Source organism: Mustelus asterias, chromosome 23, assembly GCF_964213995.1.
Source record: "Mustelus asterias chromosome 23, sMusAst1.hap1.1, whole genome shotgun sequence".
Classification (NCBI taxonomy): Eukaryota; Metazoa; Chordata; class Chondrichthyes; order Carcharhiniformes; family Triakidae; genus Mustelus; species Mustelus asterias.
The window spans coordinates 47,463,386-47,481,278 of NC_135823.1; the positions used below are offsets into that span (position 1 = coordinate 47,463,386).

Genomic DNA, 17,893 nt, shown 5'->3' on the forward strand with positions numbered 1-17,893 from the left:
ATTCCTCCTCTGACTGACTTCTGAGAACTCGGCCAGATCCCTCTTCCAATCATTGGCTCAGCTGGCATTGTAAAAGATGGAAGAGATTGTATTCTCCTTGTCTTCATTAACTGCTCGGAATTGTCCGTACTTTCCCTAGTCATTGGGTTTGGCTCCCAATTGGTTTACTCTTCTCTTGCACCATTATGCCTTGTGGCAAGTTTAGCATTTCTGCCTTTCATCCCATCACAGACCTTCCATTTTGTTCTTTCCTCCCCTCCATCTTTTCCTGCCTCTGTGTCATAGAGACACACTTGTTAAAGTTTGGACTAAAAGTCATTGGCCTTAACAATCAACTGTTTTTCTCTCTTCACAGATGCTGCCTGACCAGAGTATTTACAGCATTTTTTATTTTGATTTCAGATTTTCAGCATCTGCAGCATTTTAAGTTTTTAAAAATTCTCTTTTTATATCTTCTACATTCTTCCAAGTAGAGTCAATGCACAAACAAGCTAATCTCTTCTTCCCTTTAGCATTGCTGGGCAGTTTAGAATCTCTGGTGGCTTGGTAAAGACGTGTATTCTAATTTTCTCATCTTATCACATCCTTAGCAAATCCCAAAGTAGTTTACAACAAGGGAGTAATTCTGAAGTGCACTGTTGCAAAGGTTGCACAAACAACTTGTATTTATCTATCACCTTTAACACAGAAAAACATCCCAAGAGGCTTCACAGAAGGATCAAATAAAAGCAAGGTGAATAACCAGATAATGTTTTCCATGGAGCAGAACCCCCTCCCCCCCAGCTCATTTTTATATAGTGCTGTGGGAATTTAACATCCAATTGAATTGGGACATGGAACCTCAGTTTAATATCTCATCCACAGAACTGCACTGGCTGGATTGTGCGTTCAGGTTACAAAGTGGAGCTTGAACTCACAACTTTGAGTCAGAGCAACTATTACTAACTGTCCACAGATATGACATTGATTTCTGGAATCTGGCACTGGACCTTGATTTGGTTGAACAGTTGGTTTTGGCCAGTAGGATAGGTATGACAGCACATCCCGCATAATTTGTGAATGTGATTGGTGAGAGAACAGACAACAACAATTAGAAAGCACAAAAAGACGCTTATGGCACTCTAATATCCCAGCAAACACATTGTAGACACTCCACAAACATAAAACAATTCTGAAAATACTGCAGAGCCTGCATGAATCCTTTTATTGGCTGTTGGCCAGAGTTAGAATCACACAGGATGCCTCAGGTAATTGATATATGATGTTGGCAATGAATCACGGTTGTTTAGTATTGATTAGTTGATCCTTGGTAAAACACTTCAGTGGATAACTAGAGGAAACCATCCTAGAGTACTGTCAGGCACCAAGTTGGTAGGTTGTTGAAGAGTACAGAGTGGTAAGACTGGCTCAGGACCTTTGTTCATCCTATCAGCACTGGGATGGTGTACGTATGTGTATCCTATTATTGACGTGTACTGTATGTTACATTATAGAAACCCTTCACCACCCAACTCAATAGAGTTTACAGTCTGGCTGGTTTCTGCAGGAGTGCCTGCATTGCTGACATGCTATTGGCTCCTGTAAGCCAGTGTCCACCGTCAATTATAAGCGATGTGCCAGTCACGTATGATGCTGCCGGGCTCACAAGGTACAGTACACCGTGGGCTATTTCTAACTTTGTCCCTACGCGTTGCAGTGGAATAAATTTTTCATGGTCAACCATAGCCTTTGACAAACCACCTGGTACAGGAAGAGACAAAATAAGGATTAGGAAGATAAATTCTCATGCGTGCATACATTATTTGCTGCTTTACAATGCACTGTCAACATCTACAGGCCCATTATTGGAGCACTAGCCTCAGCAGCAAGTCCCTTACCCAATTTCCGAAATCCCTCAGTCCCAGATATGGGGCCTGGTGCCAAACTATTAATGCGAATGTTGTCAGGTCCCCATTCTACTGCTAGATGCCTTGTCATTGCATCTGTAAAACAGAGTGAGAGATAGTCGGCAAACAATGATTTAAGTCACAAAACAAGTAAAGTTCAATTTCTAAAAAAATTATTTCATTAGATGTGGGTGTCGCTGGCTTGGCCAGCAGTTATCCCCAACCCTAACTGCCTATGAAATGGAAAACCAGGGGAAGTGTGAATTGCCTCTTGCAACTTTTCATGTTGCTAATGATTCCTCTTCATGTAGAGAATGAGTGGATGACCCAGCAGATCCAAGCCTATTTTAAGAAGCATAGGAACTGCATCCCTGACTGGCAGTTGAGAGGGATGAACAATACCAGCTCCAGCAGACTTTCTTCCAATGTTCCTCTTGCTCATTGGCCTCTGCTCAAGCAATGTAAATTATCTTATTAGATTGCACGTCGTGCTGGGGTTTTAAATCCAAGAGGTAATATGTCACCATGCTGGCCTCATGCAAATGACTTCAATTTACCAACATAATGTGGAAAAGCAGCGCAATGATATTGTGGCCCAGTGCAGCAAGTCTGGATGGTGAAATGTGAGCTGCATTTATACCTACTCAAAGTTACTGAGTTTGACTGTGCAAAGTTACTGTGCTGTCAGAAAAAAGTCCCAACCTGGGGGTGAAATACTTCCCTGTGGGGAATACAGTTAAGTGGGAGGGGGTGGCAGAGTGGTATTGCCACTGGATTAGTAATCCAGAATTAGGATAATGCTATGGGTACCCAGGATCATATCATATGTTTGAAATTTGAATTTGATTTTGTTTCAAAATGTGGAATTAAAAGTCTAACGATGGCCATGAAACCATTGTCAGTTGTCGTAAAAACTCATCTGGTTCACTAATATCCTTTAGAGAAGGGAATCTGTCGCCCTTACCTGGTCTGGGCTACGTGTGACTCCAGACCCACAGCAATGTGGTGGACTCTTAAATGCCCCCTGAAAAGGTGTGGTGAGCCACTTAGTTGAAGGGCAATTAGAGATGGGCAACAAATGCTGGCCCAGTTAGTGATGCCCACATCCCATGAATGAATTAAAAAAGGTTAGCTGGCATCCTTTCCCGTCCACTCCAAAGGTGCTTTATATAGTTTGGATTAAACAGCACCCTTATTCTAATATTAGAATTACAGATCCACAAAAGACCATAAGACATAGGAGCAGAAGTGGGCCATTCATCCCATTGAGTCTGCTCTGCCATTCAATGAGCTCATGACAGATCTGATGTGATAATCCTGAACTCCACTTTCCCACCTTAAGCCCATAACCCTTGATTCGCCTACTGATTTTTAAAAATCTATCTATTGCAGCCTTGAACATACTTAACGCAGCCTATACAGCCCTCTGTGATAAAGAATTCCACAAATTCACTACCCTCAGAAGAAATTCTTCCTCATCTCTGTCTTAGATGGGCGATCCCTTACTCTGAGATTATGCCCTCTGGTCCAAGGGAAAACAATCTCTCAGCATCGACCCTGTCAAACCCCCTGAGAATCCTACATGTCTCCTCTCATTCTTAACTCCAATGAGTGCAAGTCCAACCTATTCAACTTCCCTTCATAAGAAAGTCCCTCCATACCCGGGATCAAACTAGTGAACCTTCTCTGGTCTGCCTCCAACGCCAGTATACCTTTTCTTAGATAAGGAGACCAAAACCATTCACAGTATTCCAGCTGTGGTCTAACTAGTGCCTTGTATAGTTTGGATTAAACTATACTATTTTTATACTTCATTCCCTTTGAAATAAAGGCCAACATTCCATTTGCCTTCCCTATTAACCGCTGAACTTGAGGATAGATTTTTGTGATGTATGCATGAAGACCCCAAATCCCTCTGGGCTTCAGCTTTCTGCAGTTTTTCTCCATTCAGATAACATTCAGCCCCTTTATTCTTCCTACCAAAGTGCATAACTTCACATTTTCCTACATTGTATTCCATCTGTCAAGTTTTTGCCCACCCACTTAACCTGTCTCTCTCTGTAGACTCTGTCATCCTCCTCAATTGTCTTCCCACCTATTTTTGCGTAAACCAGCTCCTTAATGTACCAAATAGGAGACATCAGCGGGTTGGCACCAAGACACCCAACTGCTGCAGGCACACCAAAACATGTTTTAATTTATTTCTCCACTAATCCTGGGCGGCATGGTAGCACAGTGGTTAGCACTGCTGCTTCACAGCTCCAGGGACCTGGGTTCGATTCCCGGCTTGGGTCACTGTCTGTGTGGAGTTTGCACATTCTCCTCATGTCTGCGTGGGTTTCCTCCGGGTGCTCCGGTTTCCTCCCACAGTCCAAAGATGTGCGGGTTAGGTTGATTGGCCATGCTAAAAAAAATTGCCCTTAGTGTCCTGAGTTGCATAGGTTAGAGGGATTAGTGGGTAAACATGTAGGGATATGGGGGTAGGGCTTGGGTGGGATTGTGGTCGGTGCAGACTTGATGGGCCGAATGGCCTCTTTCTGTACTGTAGGGTTTCTATGATTCTATGAATCCTATATAAAAGGGAAAATAAGTTAAATATAAACATTCATGTTTGATAACAGCTAGATCTGGGCTATTGGTCTCTGCACTTCAAGTTTTAATTCAAAGGTCACTGCATAGCTTTCTTCAGCACAAATTGTCACAATTTGTTCCTCAACCCAGAGAAACAGTTTGAACAAATCTGTTCCTCCAGGCCCTCCTTGTGTGGCTGTTGAGGGGGGCCTGGGCAGTGAGTGGGAAAGACATCATCAGAGAACTTGATACTGTCCTTGACCACAGTCACATAAGCAGAGTTTCCAACTGGTGTCATTTGACTGCCATCAGTTGAGGGAAATCCAGCTGGTTTTTCATTCCAGTCCAGGGTTGCAGAGGATAACAGAGTGTAGATTTATCACAATTTCTAAGCCATATCATTTGTGTTTGAGGGCCTCTGGAATTTCAAATGTAGAACTCCAGCAGCTTTATAAACAAAGTTTAAAAAACTGCAGCATGTCAACTGAAGAAATATGAGCATAACCTGCATCAGAACTGATAGCATACATGACTTCTGTGAAGACATGCAACTGGAGATCAGCACAATGTTACATATACCATCCTGATTTCATTGTCACAGAGCAAAACCCTTGAACTCATAGAACATAGAAAAGCTACAGCACAAACAGGCCCTTCGGCCCACAAGTTGCGCCGAACAATCTCCTTACCTTCCAGGCTCATCTATAACCCTCTATCTTACTAACCTCCATGAACCTATCCAAAAGTCTCTTGAAAGACTCAATCGAATCCGCTTCCACCACCACTACCGGCAGCCGATTCCACGCACCCACCACCCTCTGAGTGAAAAACTTACCCCTAACATCTCCTCTATACCTACTCCCCAGCACCCTAAACCTGTGGCCTCTGGTGACAATCATTTCAGCCCTGGGTAAAAGCCTCTGAGAATCCACTCTATCAATACCTCTCAACATCTTATACACCTCTATCAGGTCACCTCTCATCCTTCGCCTCTCCAAGGAGAACATATCCTCATAAGACATACCACTTAACCACAGCCTCTACCTGCGACGTCGCTTTGAGCGTCCTATGAACCCGGACCCCAAGATCCCTCTGATCTTCCACACTGCCAAGCGTCTTACTCTTAATATTATATTCTTCCATCCTATTCGACCTGCCAAAACGAACCACCACACACTTATCTGGGTTGAAGTCCATCTGCCACTTCTCCGCCCAGTCTTGCATCTTATCTATGTCTCGTTGTAACTGCTGACATCCCTCTACACTATCCACAACACCTCCAACCTTTGTGTCATCAGTAAACTTGCCAACCCATCCTTCCACTTCCTCATCCAGGTCATTTATAAAAATCACAAAGAGCAAGGGTCCCAGAACAGATCCCTGGGGCACTCCACTGGTGACCGACCTCCACTCTGAAAAAGACCCATCTACAACCACTCTTTGCCTTCTGTAGACAAGCCAGTTCTGAATCCACAAAGCAACGTCCCCTTGTATCCCCCCATGCCCCTTCACTTTCTCCGTAAGCCTTGCATGGGGCACCTTATCAAACGCCTTACTGAAATCCATATAAACCACATCTACCGCTCTTCCCCCGTCTAAGTGTCTAGTCACATCTTCAAAAAACTCAATCAGACTCGTAAGGCATGATCTGCCTTGGACAAAGCCATGCTGGCTACTTCTGTCCATAAATCCTGCCTCTCAGGATCTTCTCCATCAACTTACCTACCACTGAGGTTAGACTCACCGGTCTATAATTTCCTGGGCTATCTCTTCTCCCTTTTTTGAATAACGGAACCACATCCGCCATCCTCCAATCCTCCGGAACCTCTCCCATCTCCATTGACGACGCAAAGATCATCGCCAGAGGATCAGCAATCTCTTCCCTCACCTCCCACAGTAACCTGGGGTACATCCCATCCGGTCCCGGCGATTTATCTAACTTGATGCTTTTCAACAGCTCCAACACACATCCTCTTTCCTAATGCCCACATGCTCAATCTTCTCAGTCCACTGTAAGTCTGCACTGCAACTACCAAGATCCTTTTCCACTGTGAATACTGAAGCAAAGTATTCATTCAGTACCTCTGCTATTTCAACCGGTTCAATACAGACTTTCCCACCGTCACATTTGATAGGTCCTACTCCTTCACATCTTATCCTCTTGCTCTTCACATACTTGTAGAATGCCTTGGGGTTTTCCTTTATCCTGTCTGCCAAGTCCTTCTTTTACTTGGTTTGACCTTAAAAGGGGCCAAGGCCTTCTCATGTCCCCTCCTGGCTCTTCTAATTTCCCTCTTTAGTTCCTTCCTACTTGTCGTATACTCTTCTAGATTTCTAACATTACCTAGCTCCCTGAACCTTTTGTAGGCTTTTCTTTTCTTCCTGACTAAATCCGTTACAGCTTTTGTGCACCACGGTTCCTGTAACCTACCATAACTCCCCTGCCGCACCGGAACATTGCCGTGCAGAGCTCCAGACAAATTTTCTTTGAAAATTTGCCACATTTCTTCCGTACATTTCCCTGAGAAAACCTCCTTCCAATTTATGCCTCTAATTTCCTGCCTAATAGCATCATAGTTGCCCTTACTCCAGATAAACACTTTCCTAGCTTGGCTGATCCTATCTCTCTCCAATGCTAGTGTAAAGGAGATAGAGTTATGATCACTATCCACAACATGCTCTCCCACTGATAGATCTGACACCTGCCCAGGTTCATTCCCTAATATCAAATCAAGCACAGCCTCTCCTCTTGTAGGCTTATCCACATACTGTGTCAGGAAGCTCTCCTGAACACACCTAACAAACTCCTCTCCATCTAAACCCCTTACCCTAGGGATATTCCAATCGATATTTGGGAAATTAAAATCTCCCATCACCACCACTCTGTTAGTATCACATCTCTCCAGAATCTGCTTCCCAATCTGCTCCTCCACATCTCTGCTACTATTGGGCGGCCTATAGAAAACACCGACCCCTTCCTGTTCCTAACCTCTACCCACAGAGATTCCGTAGACAATCCTTCCATGGCATCCATCTTTTCTACAGCCGTGACACTATCCCTGATCAACAGTGCCACTCCCCTACCTCTTTTGCCTCCTTTTCTGTCCCTCCTGAAACATCTGAAACCCGGCACTTGAAGTACCCAGTCCTGACCCTGAGATAACCAAGTCTCTGTAATGGCCACCACATCACACTTCCAAGCAGCGATCCACGCTCTAAGCTCATCCATTTTGTTCACTATACTCCTTGCGCTAAAATAAACACACCTCAACCCTTCGGTCTGAGAGCTCTCCTTCCCCTTCACCTGCCTATCCTCCCTCTCACACTGCCAACCAGCCCCTCTTAATTTTACTCTAACCTCCTCTCTCCCAGTCACCACATTTTGATTCCCACCCCCCAACCATTCTAGTTTAAACTGTCCCCAGTAACCTTAGCAAACCTTCCCGCCAGAATATTGGTTCCCCCTGGGATTTAAGTGAAACCCGTCCTTTTTGTACACCTGCCCCAAAAGAGGTCCCAATGATCCAGGAACCTGAATCCCTGCCCCCTGCTCCAATCCCTCAGCTACTCATTCATCCTCCACCTTATTCCGTTCCTTCCCCCACTGTCTCGTGGCACAGGTAGCAATCCTGAGATTACGACCTTAGCGTTCCTTTTACTTAACTCCCTACCTAACTCCCTATATTTTCTTTTCATAACCCCTTCCCCTTTCCTGCCTACGTCGGCAGTACCAGTATGCACCACGACCTCTGGCTCCTCTCCCTCCCACTTAAGGATTTCTTGGACCCTGTCGGAAATATCCCTGATCCAGGCTCCAGGGAGGCAAACCACCATCCACGTTTCTCGACTTCTTCTACAGAAACGCCTGTCTGACCCCCTCACTGTGGAGTCCCCAATCACCACTGCCTTCCTACTCCTTTCCTTTCCTTCTTTTGCTACAGGGCTGGACTCCGCACAAGAGGCAAGACCACTGCTGCTTCCCCCAAGTGGGCTGTCCCCCTCAACAGTACTCAAACAAGAGTACTTATTCGTAAGGGGCACAACCACTGGGGTACTCTGAACCACCTGACTCTTCCCTTTCCTAACTGTGACCCACTTGCCTGATCCTTGTGGCCCTGGTGTTACCACCTGCTTATAACTCCTATCTATCACCTCCTCGTTTTCCCTGACCAGACCAATGTCCTCAAGCTGCAGCTCCAGTTCCCTAACTCGGTCCCTTAGGAGCCGCAGCTCAACACACCCAGCGCAGATATGCACCTCTGGGAGGTTAGGTGACTCCACGACCTCCCACATCCGGCACAGAGCACAGCAAGCTGGCTTCACATCCATATTTCCCTTTTTCCTCAGATTCCACAGGGGAAGAAATAAGAGTTAAACATTGGGGGGTGTGTGGGGGGGGGGGGTGGTGGTGACCTACCCTGGCTCTGCCTGTTTACGCCGAAGCCCGTTCAGCCAAAACTCTTCAGCTCTCACTCTGTTTCCTTCTCACTCCACTGCCCGCTCTCAACGCTGCCCGCTGGATACGGCGGCCTGCTTTTTAAACCTCCCGCGTGCTTAAAAATAAAACTAAACTCCTTCCCAGGTCGCCCCGCGGGCGGCCTACGTCCGCTTTTCAAATCTAAACTCCTAAAACTACAAACCCCGCAAAAAAGTCAGTAAAAATAATCAATTTCTTGCCCCTTTAGCTGAACACACAAATCGCTCCTCTCTTCTTTGCTCCTGTCGAACAATGAGGACGCTCCCCCCTAACAGCACTGTGGGTGTAGCTACACCACATGGACTACAGCAATTCAAGGCAGCAGCTCACCACTACCTTTTCAAGGGAAATAAATGCTGCCAGTGACACCCACATCCTGAGAATGAATAAATAAACACCTACGGAGAATGGATTTTACCACTTGAAGAGGAAGAACGTGGACTATATACACCAGAATAGAATAGCAAGAATAATTTGTTTTGTGACTTTAGCATTCTGCTGCCAGCCACAACTGAAGTAGAGGCCCATTTCCCAGTCCTGTGCTGGTCAAATTGGATTCACTGGTGTTTCCAATAAGAGGGAGCTTAGATCAGTGGGAACACTCAGTACCTGCAATACAAACTTACCTATAGCAGCCTTGGCAGACCCAGCATGGACCTGCAAAATTTGTCCTCTGTAGTGCAGTGTGGCTGTGATGTTCACAATAACTCCTCCATGTTCCTAGGGTAACAGCAGGTTACTAACACCAGATATAACATTCCACAGATTTCATACTTTCACAGTTAAATTCCATCTCACTTTCACTAAGTTTTAAATGACATCTAGTTTGACTGTGATAAATTAGGTGCTCGATAATGTGTCTAATTTCCCACACGTCATTCTCATCGTCTCTCACATAGGAAATCTAGGAGACTGTTGTGGGGAATCTTGAGCTGTGCAGATACTGATTTCAGACCAACTAACTCAGTTTACCTAGGAGCCCTCAGCTAGAAAAGATACACATTCCATGAATAAATTTCAAATATAGGCCTGGAGACAAGAGGTATGGAAGATTTGTTTTCACACAATGAAGGAAAAATTACTTATTTACCTCCTTCTGTTTTTAAAAAAGGACAATTTTCTCTACTGAAACCGTTGACCCTTTTGCTTGATGCACTTCCTCGAAATGACCATTCTTTATCAATGAGCTTGGATGGCTGGTCTCAGACTGGCTACTTCACCAAAATGAACTGGAGGTCTGCTGCAAGAACCCTGATCACTTTCTCTCAGTGACTCAGGGCCAATTGCAAACCTCCTACAACTTCCCCTAAAAAAAACTGGGGCTTTTCTTGGTCTGCCAATCAGTTGAGCAGCCAGGTGAGCTCCAAGGACAAGTTTTAAATCATCAGTGAACAAAGAACAAAGAACAATACAGCACAGGAACAAGCCCTTCGGCCCTCCAAGCCCGCGCCGCTCTCTGGTCCAAACTAGACCATTCTTTTGTATCCCTCCATTCCCACTCTATTCATGTGGCTACCTAGATAAGTCTTAAACGTTCCCAGTGTGTCCGCCCCCACCACCTTGCCTGGCAGCGCATTCCAGGCCCCCACCACCCTCTGCGTAAAATACGTCCTTCTGATATCCGTGTTAAACCTCCCCCCCTTCACCTTGAACCTATGACCCCTCGTGAACGTCACCACCGACCTGGGAAAAAGCTTCCCACCGTTCACCCTATCTATGCCTTTCATAATTTTATACACCTCTATTAGGTCACCCCTCATCCTCTGTCTTTCCAGTGCTATCCAACTCTCCCAGAGAGACAAGAGGTGGTAGTCTCCTCTGACAGGGCTGGGAGATTGCTACCCAGCCTGACAATTAGCTATTGGGTGACCCGTAAACCAATTAGAAAAGGAGATATTTAAATCAACCAGAAACAAAAATCTGGTTCTTGCACCAGTTCAAATGCAACTCACCTTTAACCACTTCTGGTACACTATCTTGCTGGTGTTGAAGGTTCCAATTGTATCAATCTCCAGGACAGTCTTGAAAGCATTGAACGACAGACCACTAGCAGGGCACAAGAAGTTACCTGCAGCACCTGAAGAAAGAGAGGAGAACTTTACAGATTTTTTTAAAAATGCCCTCACAATAGAACCAGGTTCACTGCACAATTAACATTTACAGCAGTGATGTGCATTAACTAAAATCAGCAGAGTTGGGACTGTGCGCTCCGTGGATCACCTGCCTCCACTGAGAAGTAACAAGAAAACTGAACTCATACTTACCATTAACCAAGATGTCAATTTTCCCAAATTTCTGCAGTGATTCCTCGACAGCAGTGACAATGGTCACAGGCTGCCTGACATCTAGAGACACTGGCAGACAGTGCAGTCCAGTGGCTGCAGAGAGTTTCTTTGCAGACTGGATTAAAAGACAGAAACATGCTGGTTACTGCTGAATGCAACATAGGAAACTATGGATTGTTTCATTTTACACTGATGGAAACAACCTACCTTGGATGCAGCCTTCTCATAAGAGTTAACTCAAAAATTCCAATATTCTGCAGGAGATTTATGTTCTTTGGTTGGAGAATTAATGAGCTGTTAGACAACTAATATGTATTGCACTTAATATCTTATAATTTTGCTTTGGAACTGTAAAATAACTTCCAACTTGCGATCCTGTGACACAATCATTCTCCAATGATATCACAATAGCTGTTACTCAAAACTCCTTCCTCTCTTGTTGGTGCATTTGCCATCTCATTGAGATTACAGCTTGTAATTGCATTGTCAGAGACTGTCCGTTAATCACGAGTCAGTTCACCTTCTAACTATTAGGAACAAGAGGCCAAACATCCCTCAAGCCTCCTCAGCCATTTAGTTAGATTAAGACTGATCTATATCCCAAACCCATACCTGTCTTTGCTCCATATTCCTTGACATCTTTACCAAATAAAAATGGATCAATCTCCATACTGAAAGAGGCAATTAGTCTCGCATTTGGGGTGAGAACTTCAGATTTATACTACTTCTTGTATAAAAAGTGTTTCCTGACATAGGAACAGGACTGGACCATTCAGCCTGTCAAGCCTACTCCGTCATGCACGATCATCTAGACGATAAGAAATAGGAATAGGAGTAGGCCATTCAGCCCCTCGAGCCCGCTCCGCCATTCAATAGGATCATGGCTGACTCTCATGCCACTTTTCCGTACAATCTCTATATCCCTTCATGTCATTAGTCTCCAGAAATCTATCAATGTCTGTCTTGAACATGCTCAATAATTGAGCTTACACAGCCCTCTAGAGTAGAGAATTCCAAAGATTCACCACCCTCTGAGTGAAGAAATTCCCCTTCATCTGTCTTAAATGGCCCGCCCCTTATCCTGAGATTATGTCCCCTCATTTTAACCTCGCCTTCCAAGGGAAACACCTACATCCACCCTGTCATGCCCTGTAAGAAATTTGTAAGTTTCAACGAGGTCACTCCTCATTCTTCAAAATTCAAGAGAATACAGACAGAGTCTCCTCAATCTCTCCTTATAAAACAATCCTACCATCCCAAGGATTAATCTGGTAAATCCATTGCCCTCTCTCTATGGCAAATATGTCCCTCCTTAGATAAGGTGATCAAAATTGTACATAATGCTCCAAGGAAAGGTCTCACCAAGGCTCTATACAGCTGCGGCAAGACATGTTTATGCCTGTTCTCTAATCTCCTTGCGATGAAGGCCAACATGCCATTGGCTGCACCTCCATATTAACTTATAGTGACCCATGAACAAAGACACTCAGGCCCTTCTGAACACCTGCAATACCCAACCTCTCATAATTTAAAAAATATTCTGCCTTTCGGTTTCTTTTACCAAAGTGGATAATTCAGCCACATTCATATTTTTCATCTGCCATGTTCTAGCCCATTCACTTAGTCTGTCCAAATCCTTTTGAAGCATCTTTGCATCCTCCTCACGATTTACATTCCCACCCAATTTGGTGTCATCAGCAAATCTAGAGATATTACATTTGGTCCCCATGTCCAAATTTTTGAAATAGATTGTGAACAGCTGTGGACCTAGCACTGATCCTTGCGGTACCCACCAGTAACAGCCTGCCATCCTGAGAGTACTTTGTTTACTCCTACTTTCTGTCTTTTAGCTAATTCTCAATCCATACCAGTAGATTTCCCCCAATCCCTCGTTCTCTAATCTTCTTCCCTAACCTCCTGTGTGGGATCTTATCAAAAGCTTTCTGAAAATCTAAATACACCATATCCACTGGTTTTCCTTTATCACTGCTACGAGTAATATCCTGAAAAAAACTCCATCATTCCTGAATGGCCTAAGTCTAATATATTTTCTTGTTCTGGATTTCCCCACCAGGGGAAATAGTTTCTGTTGACCAAATCGAATCCTTTTGTCATTTTAAAGACCTTGATTAGGTCATATCTCAATCTTCACAAGCACAGTACACGAGAGCATTGTTGTCACAGAATGAATTGCAACCAAAATGATTTTAGCGAGAACAGGGGAAAGAAAGCTCATGCCTGACAACAGTCACATACAGACTGGCAACAGTCCTGGATCAAGTCTGAACACACAAATACCACAATGTTCACCTGCTTTCCATTTTAACTGTGTGTTTTAGGATGAACATTTAAGCTGATAAAGGCTATTAAAAACTTGATTTCGGGGATTAATGTCACATAAATTTACCTCGATTTAAAACAGAATGCTACTTAATTAAAAATACAGCTGTGAGAATATCAGCAGATCATAACCCAGAGTGAGAGCGATTAAATAGGGGTAATTTAGAGATTAGCCAGACAAAGCTAGCAAACTGCAGAAAATGAATGGAGCAGTGACAATATAAACAGCAGCATGATATGTTTGTTATTTGTGAATTAATGTCTCCACTGCTAACACTGTGACTCACTCAATTTCACTAGCAACACCAGCCCAATCAAATAATCAATTGCCAACTAAGTGGTTCCGATGGATCAGTTAAAACAAGGGGGCAATGTAGTTAGTTATACTACTTTGCTGTGTTTTTAAATCATCAAAGACCTGCATACTTACTACCTGTACTCGTTCCAAGCTTCTGCTGGCAATGATAGTCTGACATCCATGTCTGTAACACAACAGTCATTAAAAATATTGTTACACAGTAGGAGGGTCAAATTTGATGCCCAGTTTCAACACTGAACTCAGCTAAGAAGCCATGATGCTACCACACTACACCCTTTATGGTGGAATAGCTAATCAGGTCTGTAATCACATGTAGATCTGACCCCCCCCCATGGGTCAGGACAGTCAGAAATGCTCGATGAGAAAGTGAACTTTCCTTTTGATATAAAGATCTTACAAGACAATGCATGGCCTGAATATCTAAGATTAAGGGAATCAGGTGGGAAAGCGGCATTGACATAGATCCGTCACAATCTTATTAAATGGCAGAGCGAGCTTGAGGTGCCATGCCACCTTTTCCTGCTCCAATTAATATGTTCTCAATGTATATACAAAATGTACTCACAGCTGTTCAAAAGGCCATGCCACTGGCTGGCTGCACAAAAAGCAATGCTCCCTCTTTCTTCTCTTGTCCCAAGTTGTCAGCCCCTGATCTATTAATCTGCAAATCTTGGACGTTGGAAAATAACTTGGTCTCAATAGCCCTGATCACAAAGTCATTCTGATATAGATCAGCCATTACCTAAATGAATGAAGAAACAGCTCAAAAGGCTGTAGTAGCCTCCTCTTGTCACAGAATGCCCATAGAAAAATGGTACTTGTATACCCTGTGCCACCTTTTGGGAAACAAACTGATCAGAAAGATTCTTACCATTTCTTACACCATCACACTTACAAGCCTCATGAAGCTTCCCTCAAGTACATGCTACCTCTGCCCATATTGCAGCTGCTGCCCTACCTCATTAGAATCTCTGCAATTCGGAATCCAATGCCAGACCCTCCTCCTGTGATGAATGCCACCTTGTCCCTATTCAGAAATACAAGAGGTTAGCAGCAGTAATTTGTTTTATTCAAATCAGAATAGAACAATAGGTATACAGGCCATTGTTTTTAGGGCAGCACAATGGTTAGCACTGCTGCCCCACAGGGTTCAATTCCACGCTTGGGTGACTGTGTGGAGTTTGCACATTCTCCCTGTGTCTGGTCTGGGTTTCCATGATGTGGCGATGCCGGCATTGGAGTTGGGTGGGCACAGTAAGAAGTCTCACAACACCAGGTTAAAGTTCATCAGGTTTATTTGGAATCACGAGCTTTCGGAGTGCTACCCTTCATCAGGTGAGCATCCACTCACCTGATGAAGGCGCAGCGCTCCAAAAGCTCGTGATTCCAAATAAACCTATTGGACTTTAACCTGGTGTTGTGAGACTTCTTACTGTGTGGGTTTCCTCCAGGTGCTCTGGTTTTCTCCCACAGTCCAAAGATGTGCAGGTTAGGTGGATTGCCCATGCTAAATTTCTCCTTGGGATAGATGGATTGGCAATGGTGAATGCGCAGGGTTACGGGGATAGGACAGGTGGGTAAGATGCTCTTTTGGAGCGTTCTCCTTCTGCACTGTATGGATTATATGGAATAGCACCTTGCAACACAACAGATTTGCAGTGTGCAAGGGAAAGTTCTCGAAGTGCAAAATAAAGTCTGGGAGGAACCCGTTCCCAGGAACATTGGCAAGAATGGGGAATCTTTAAACAGAGCTCGCACTCAATTGACCCAAATTACACATTAATCAAACACATTCACTTACTTTACGATATCAGGGCTGAAAAGATAGGTATAGTTCAACAAACAGTCATCAGTATCCACATCCTCAGGGATGTTGCCAGTCCCAGACATGACTGCTTTTTATATAATGCCCTGTCAAGGCCTCTCCACAGAGACAAGAACCCTCACAACCCTGAGAACACAACCCCTCAAATTCTGGAGATAGTCGCCGGGAGCAGAGCCCCTCAGACTCTGGACAGAGAACCTCAAACAAGCCCTGGGAGGGACTCTGAAGCAGGTTCTCTCTCAGGCGTCACTGGGGTATCAGGCCCGGGACAGAAAGGTCCCCTCAAACCGTCCTGAGCCCAGTTACCCACTCCAGTTGCCCTTTGCCCAAGGAGCGACCAGCAATGAGCATGCCCGGGTGACGCTGTGCATGCCGGGATCCGTAGGCGTGGGCGGGCGGGCGAGGAGGACTACATTTCCCACGATGCTCTCCGGTCACCTCAACCTTCGTGTATTCCCGGTCCTGTTCGGCAATCTCCGGCGCGGGCTTCCGCTCTCGCCGGTTGTTACGGTAACGGCGGGTACGCCGAGGCCTTCAGTTCTGAAGGTGATCGCGAAGCGCCCGCACCAGGGAAAAGGGCGAGCGACATCGGGCGTGCTGTGCTGCAGGGTAAGACCGCTTTCAGTCACCCTCGGACCCGTAGGAGAGGCTCCAGCTATTTGTACATGTGGATAATGCGGCTGATAGGCCCCGGCCCTGGGTGTTCCCAGAATACGCCGACTGCTTTGGGTATTCGGCAGCATCAATTAAAACAATCGGGAAGATCTCCGGCACCAGCCGAGAAAACCGTTAGCATCCCACACAGGACAGCGGGGCACAACACATTCCTCCCCCCGACTCCACCACCAAAACACCCCAAATCGACAAACAGAATAGGGATGGTGAAAATCTAGGAGGAAAATCCGAAAATGCCACCGGTCAGGCAGTATCTGTAAAGAGAGAAATAGAATTAACGTTTCAGGTTGATGATCTTTCATCAGAACGGGAAAAAGTTAAGAGGTTTTAAGTGAGGGGTGAGATGCCCTATCCCCGTGGGATCCCCTATTCCCCGTCCCATCAATAAAGTACTGAAAGACCCCCCCCCCCCCCCCCCACCACCACACTCACTCACACACACACATAGATCCAAAATACCTCCCAGCCCATCACTAAAACGCCCCCACTAAAACATCTCTCACCCCAACACTTTAACACTCGCAATCCAATCTTAAAACACCCCCAAATCCAAAATTAAAACACCCTCCACCCCATTACTAAAACACCGCAGCACCCCATTAGGGAACATTAAAACTGACAAAGCCCCAGGGCCTGATGGCATCTATCCTCGACTGCTCAGGGAGACGAGAGAGGAAATTGCTGGGCCTCTGACGGAAATCTTTGTCGCTTCTTTGGACACGGGTGAGGTCCCTGAGGATTGGAGGATAGTGAATGTGGTCCCGTTGTTTAAGAAGGGTAGCAGGGATAACCCAGGAAATTATAGGCCGGTGAGCTTGACGTCCGTGGTAGGGAAGTTGTTGGAGAGGATTCTTAGAGACAGGATGTATGTGCATTTAGAACGGAACAATCTCATTAGTGACAGACAGCATGGTTTTGTAAGAGGGAGGTCGTGCCTTACAAATTTGGTGGAGTTTTTTGAGGAAGTGACAATAACGGTTGATGAAGGAAGGGCCGTGGATGTCGTCTATATGGATTTCAGTAAGGCATTTGACAAAGTCCCACATGGCAGGTTGGTTAAGAAGGTTAAGGCTCATGGGATACAAGGAGAAGTGGCTAGATGGGTGGAGAACTGGCTTGGCCATAGGAGACAGAGGGTAGTGGTCGAAGGGTCTTTTTCCGGCTGGAGGTCTGTGACCAGTGGTGTTCCGCAGGGCTCTGTACTGGGACCTCTGCTATTTGTGATATATATAAATGATTTGGAAGAAGGTGTAACTGGTGTAATCAGCAAGTTTGCGGATGACACGAAGATGGCTGGAATTGCGGATAGCGAAGAGCATTGTCGGGCAATATAGCAGGATATAGATAGGCTGGAAAATTGGGCGGAGAGGTGGCAGATGGAATTTAATCCGGATAAATGCGAAGTGATGCATTTTGGAAGAAATAATGTAGGGAGGAGTTATACAATAAATGGCAGAGTCATCAGGAGTATAGAAACACAGAGGGACCTAGGTGTGCAAGTCCACAAATCCTTGA

General features: G+C 45.1%; 2 protein-coding genes across 3 annotated transcripts in view; one reads left to right on the forward strand and one right to left on the reverse strand.

Annotated features, from left to right (window-relative positions):
• Positions 1-1,106: 1,106 nt before the first annotated feature.
• decr2 (2,4-dienoyl CoA reductase 2, peroxisomal) lies at positions 1,107-16,068 on the reverse strand. Its single transcript, XM_078240448.1, has 8 exons — positions 15,680-16,068; positions 14,837-14,905; positions 13,990-14,041; positions 11,199-11,334; positions 10,887-11,011; positions 9,561-9,654; positions 1,878-1,982; positions 1,107-1,740 (listed from the first exon to the last, which is right to left on the reverse strand). Exons 1-8 carry the CDS (start codon positions 15,766-15,768, stop codon positions 1,523-1,525), a joined length of 888 nt encoding a protein of 295 aa, XP_078096574.1. The 5' UTR covers positions 15,769-16,068; the 3' UTR covers positions 1,107-1,522.
• Positions 16,069-16,125: 57 nt separating this feature from the next.
• ift140 (intraflagellar transport 140 homolog (Chlamydomonas)) overlaps positions 16,126-17,893 on the forward strand; it is a 118,283-nt gene continuing 116,515 nt past the window's right edge. For both annotated transcript variants that reach the window (XM_078240449.1, XM_078240450.1), the window contains exon 1: positions 16,126-16,312. The gene's annotated coding sequence lies outside the window, so the exon portion shown is untranslated. The remainder of the gene's footprint in view (positions 16,313-17,893) is intronic.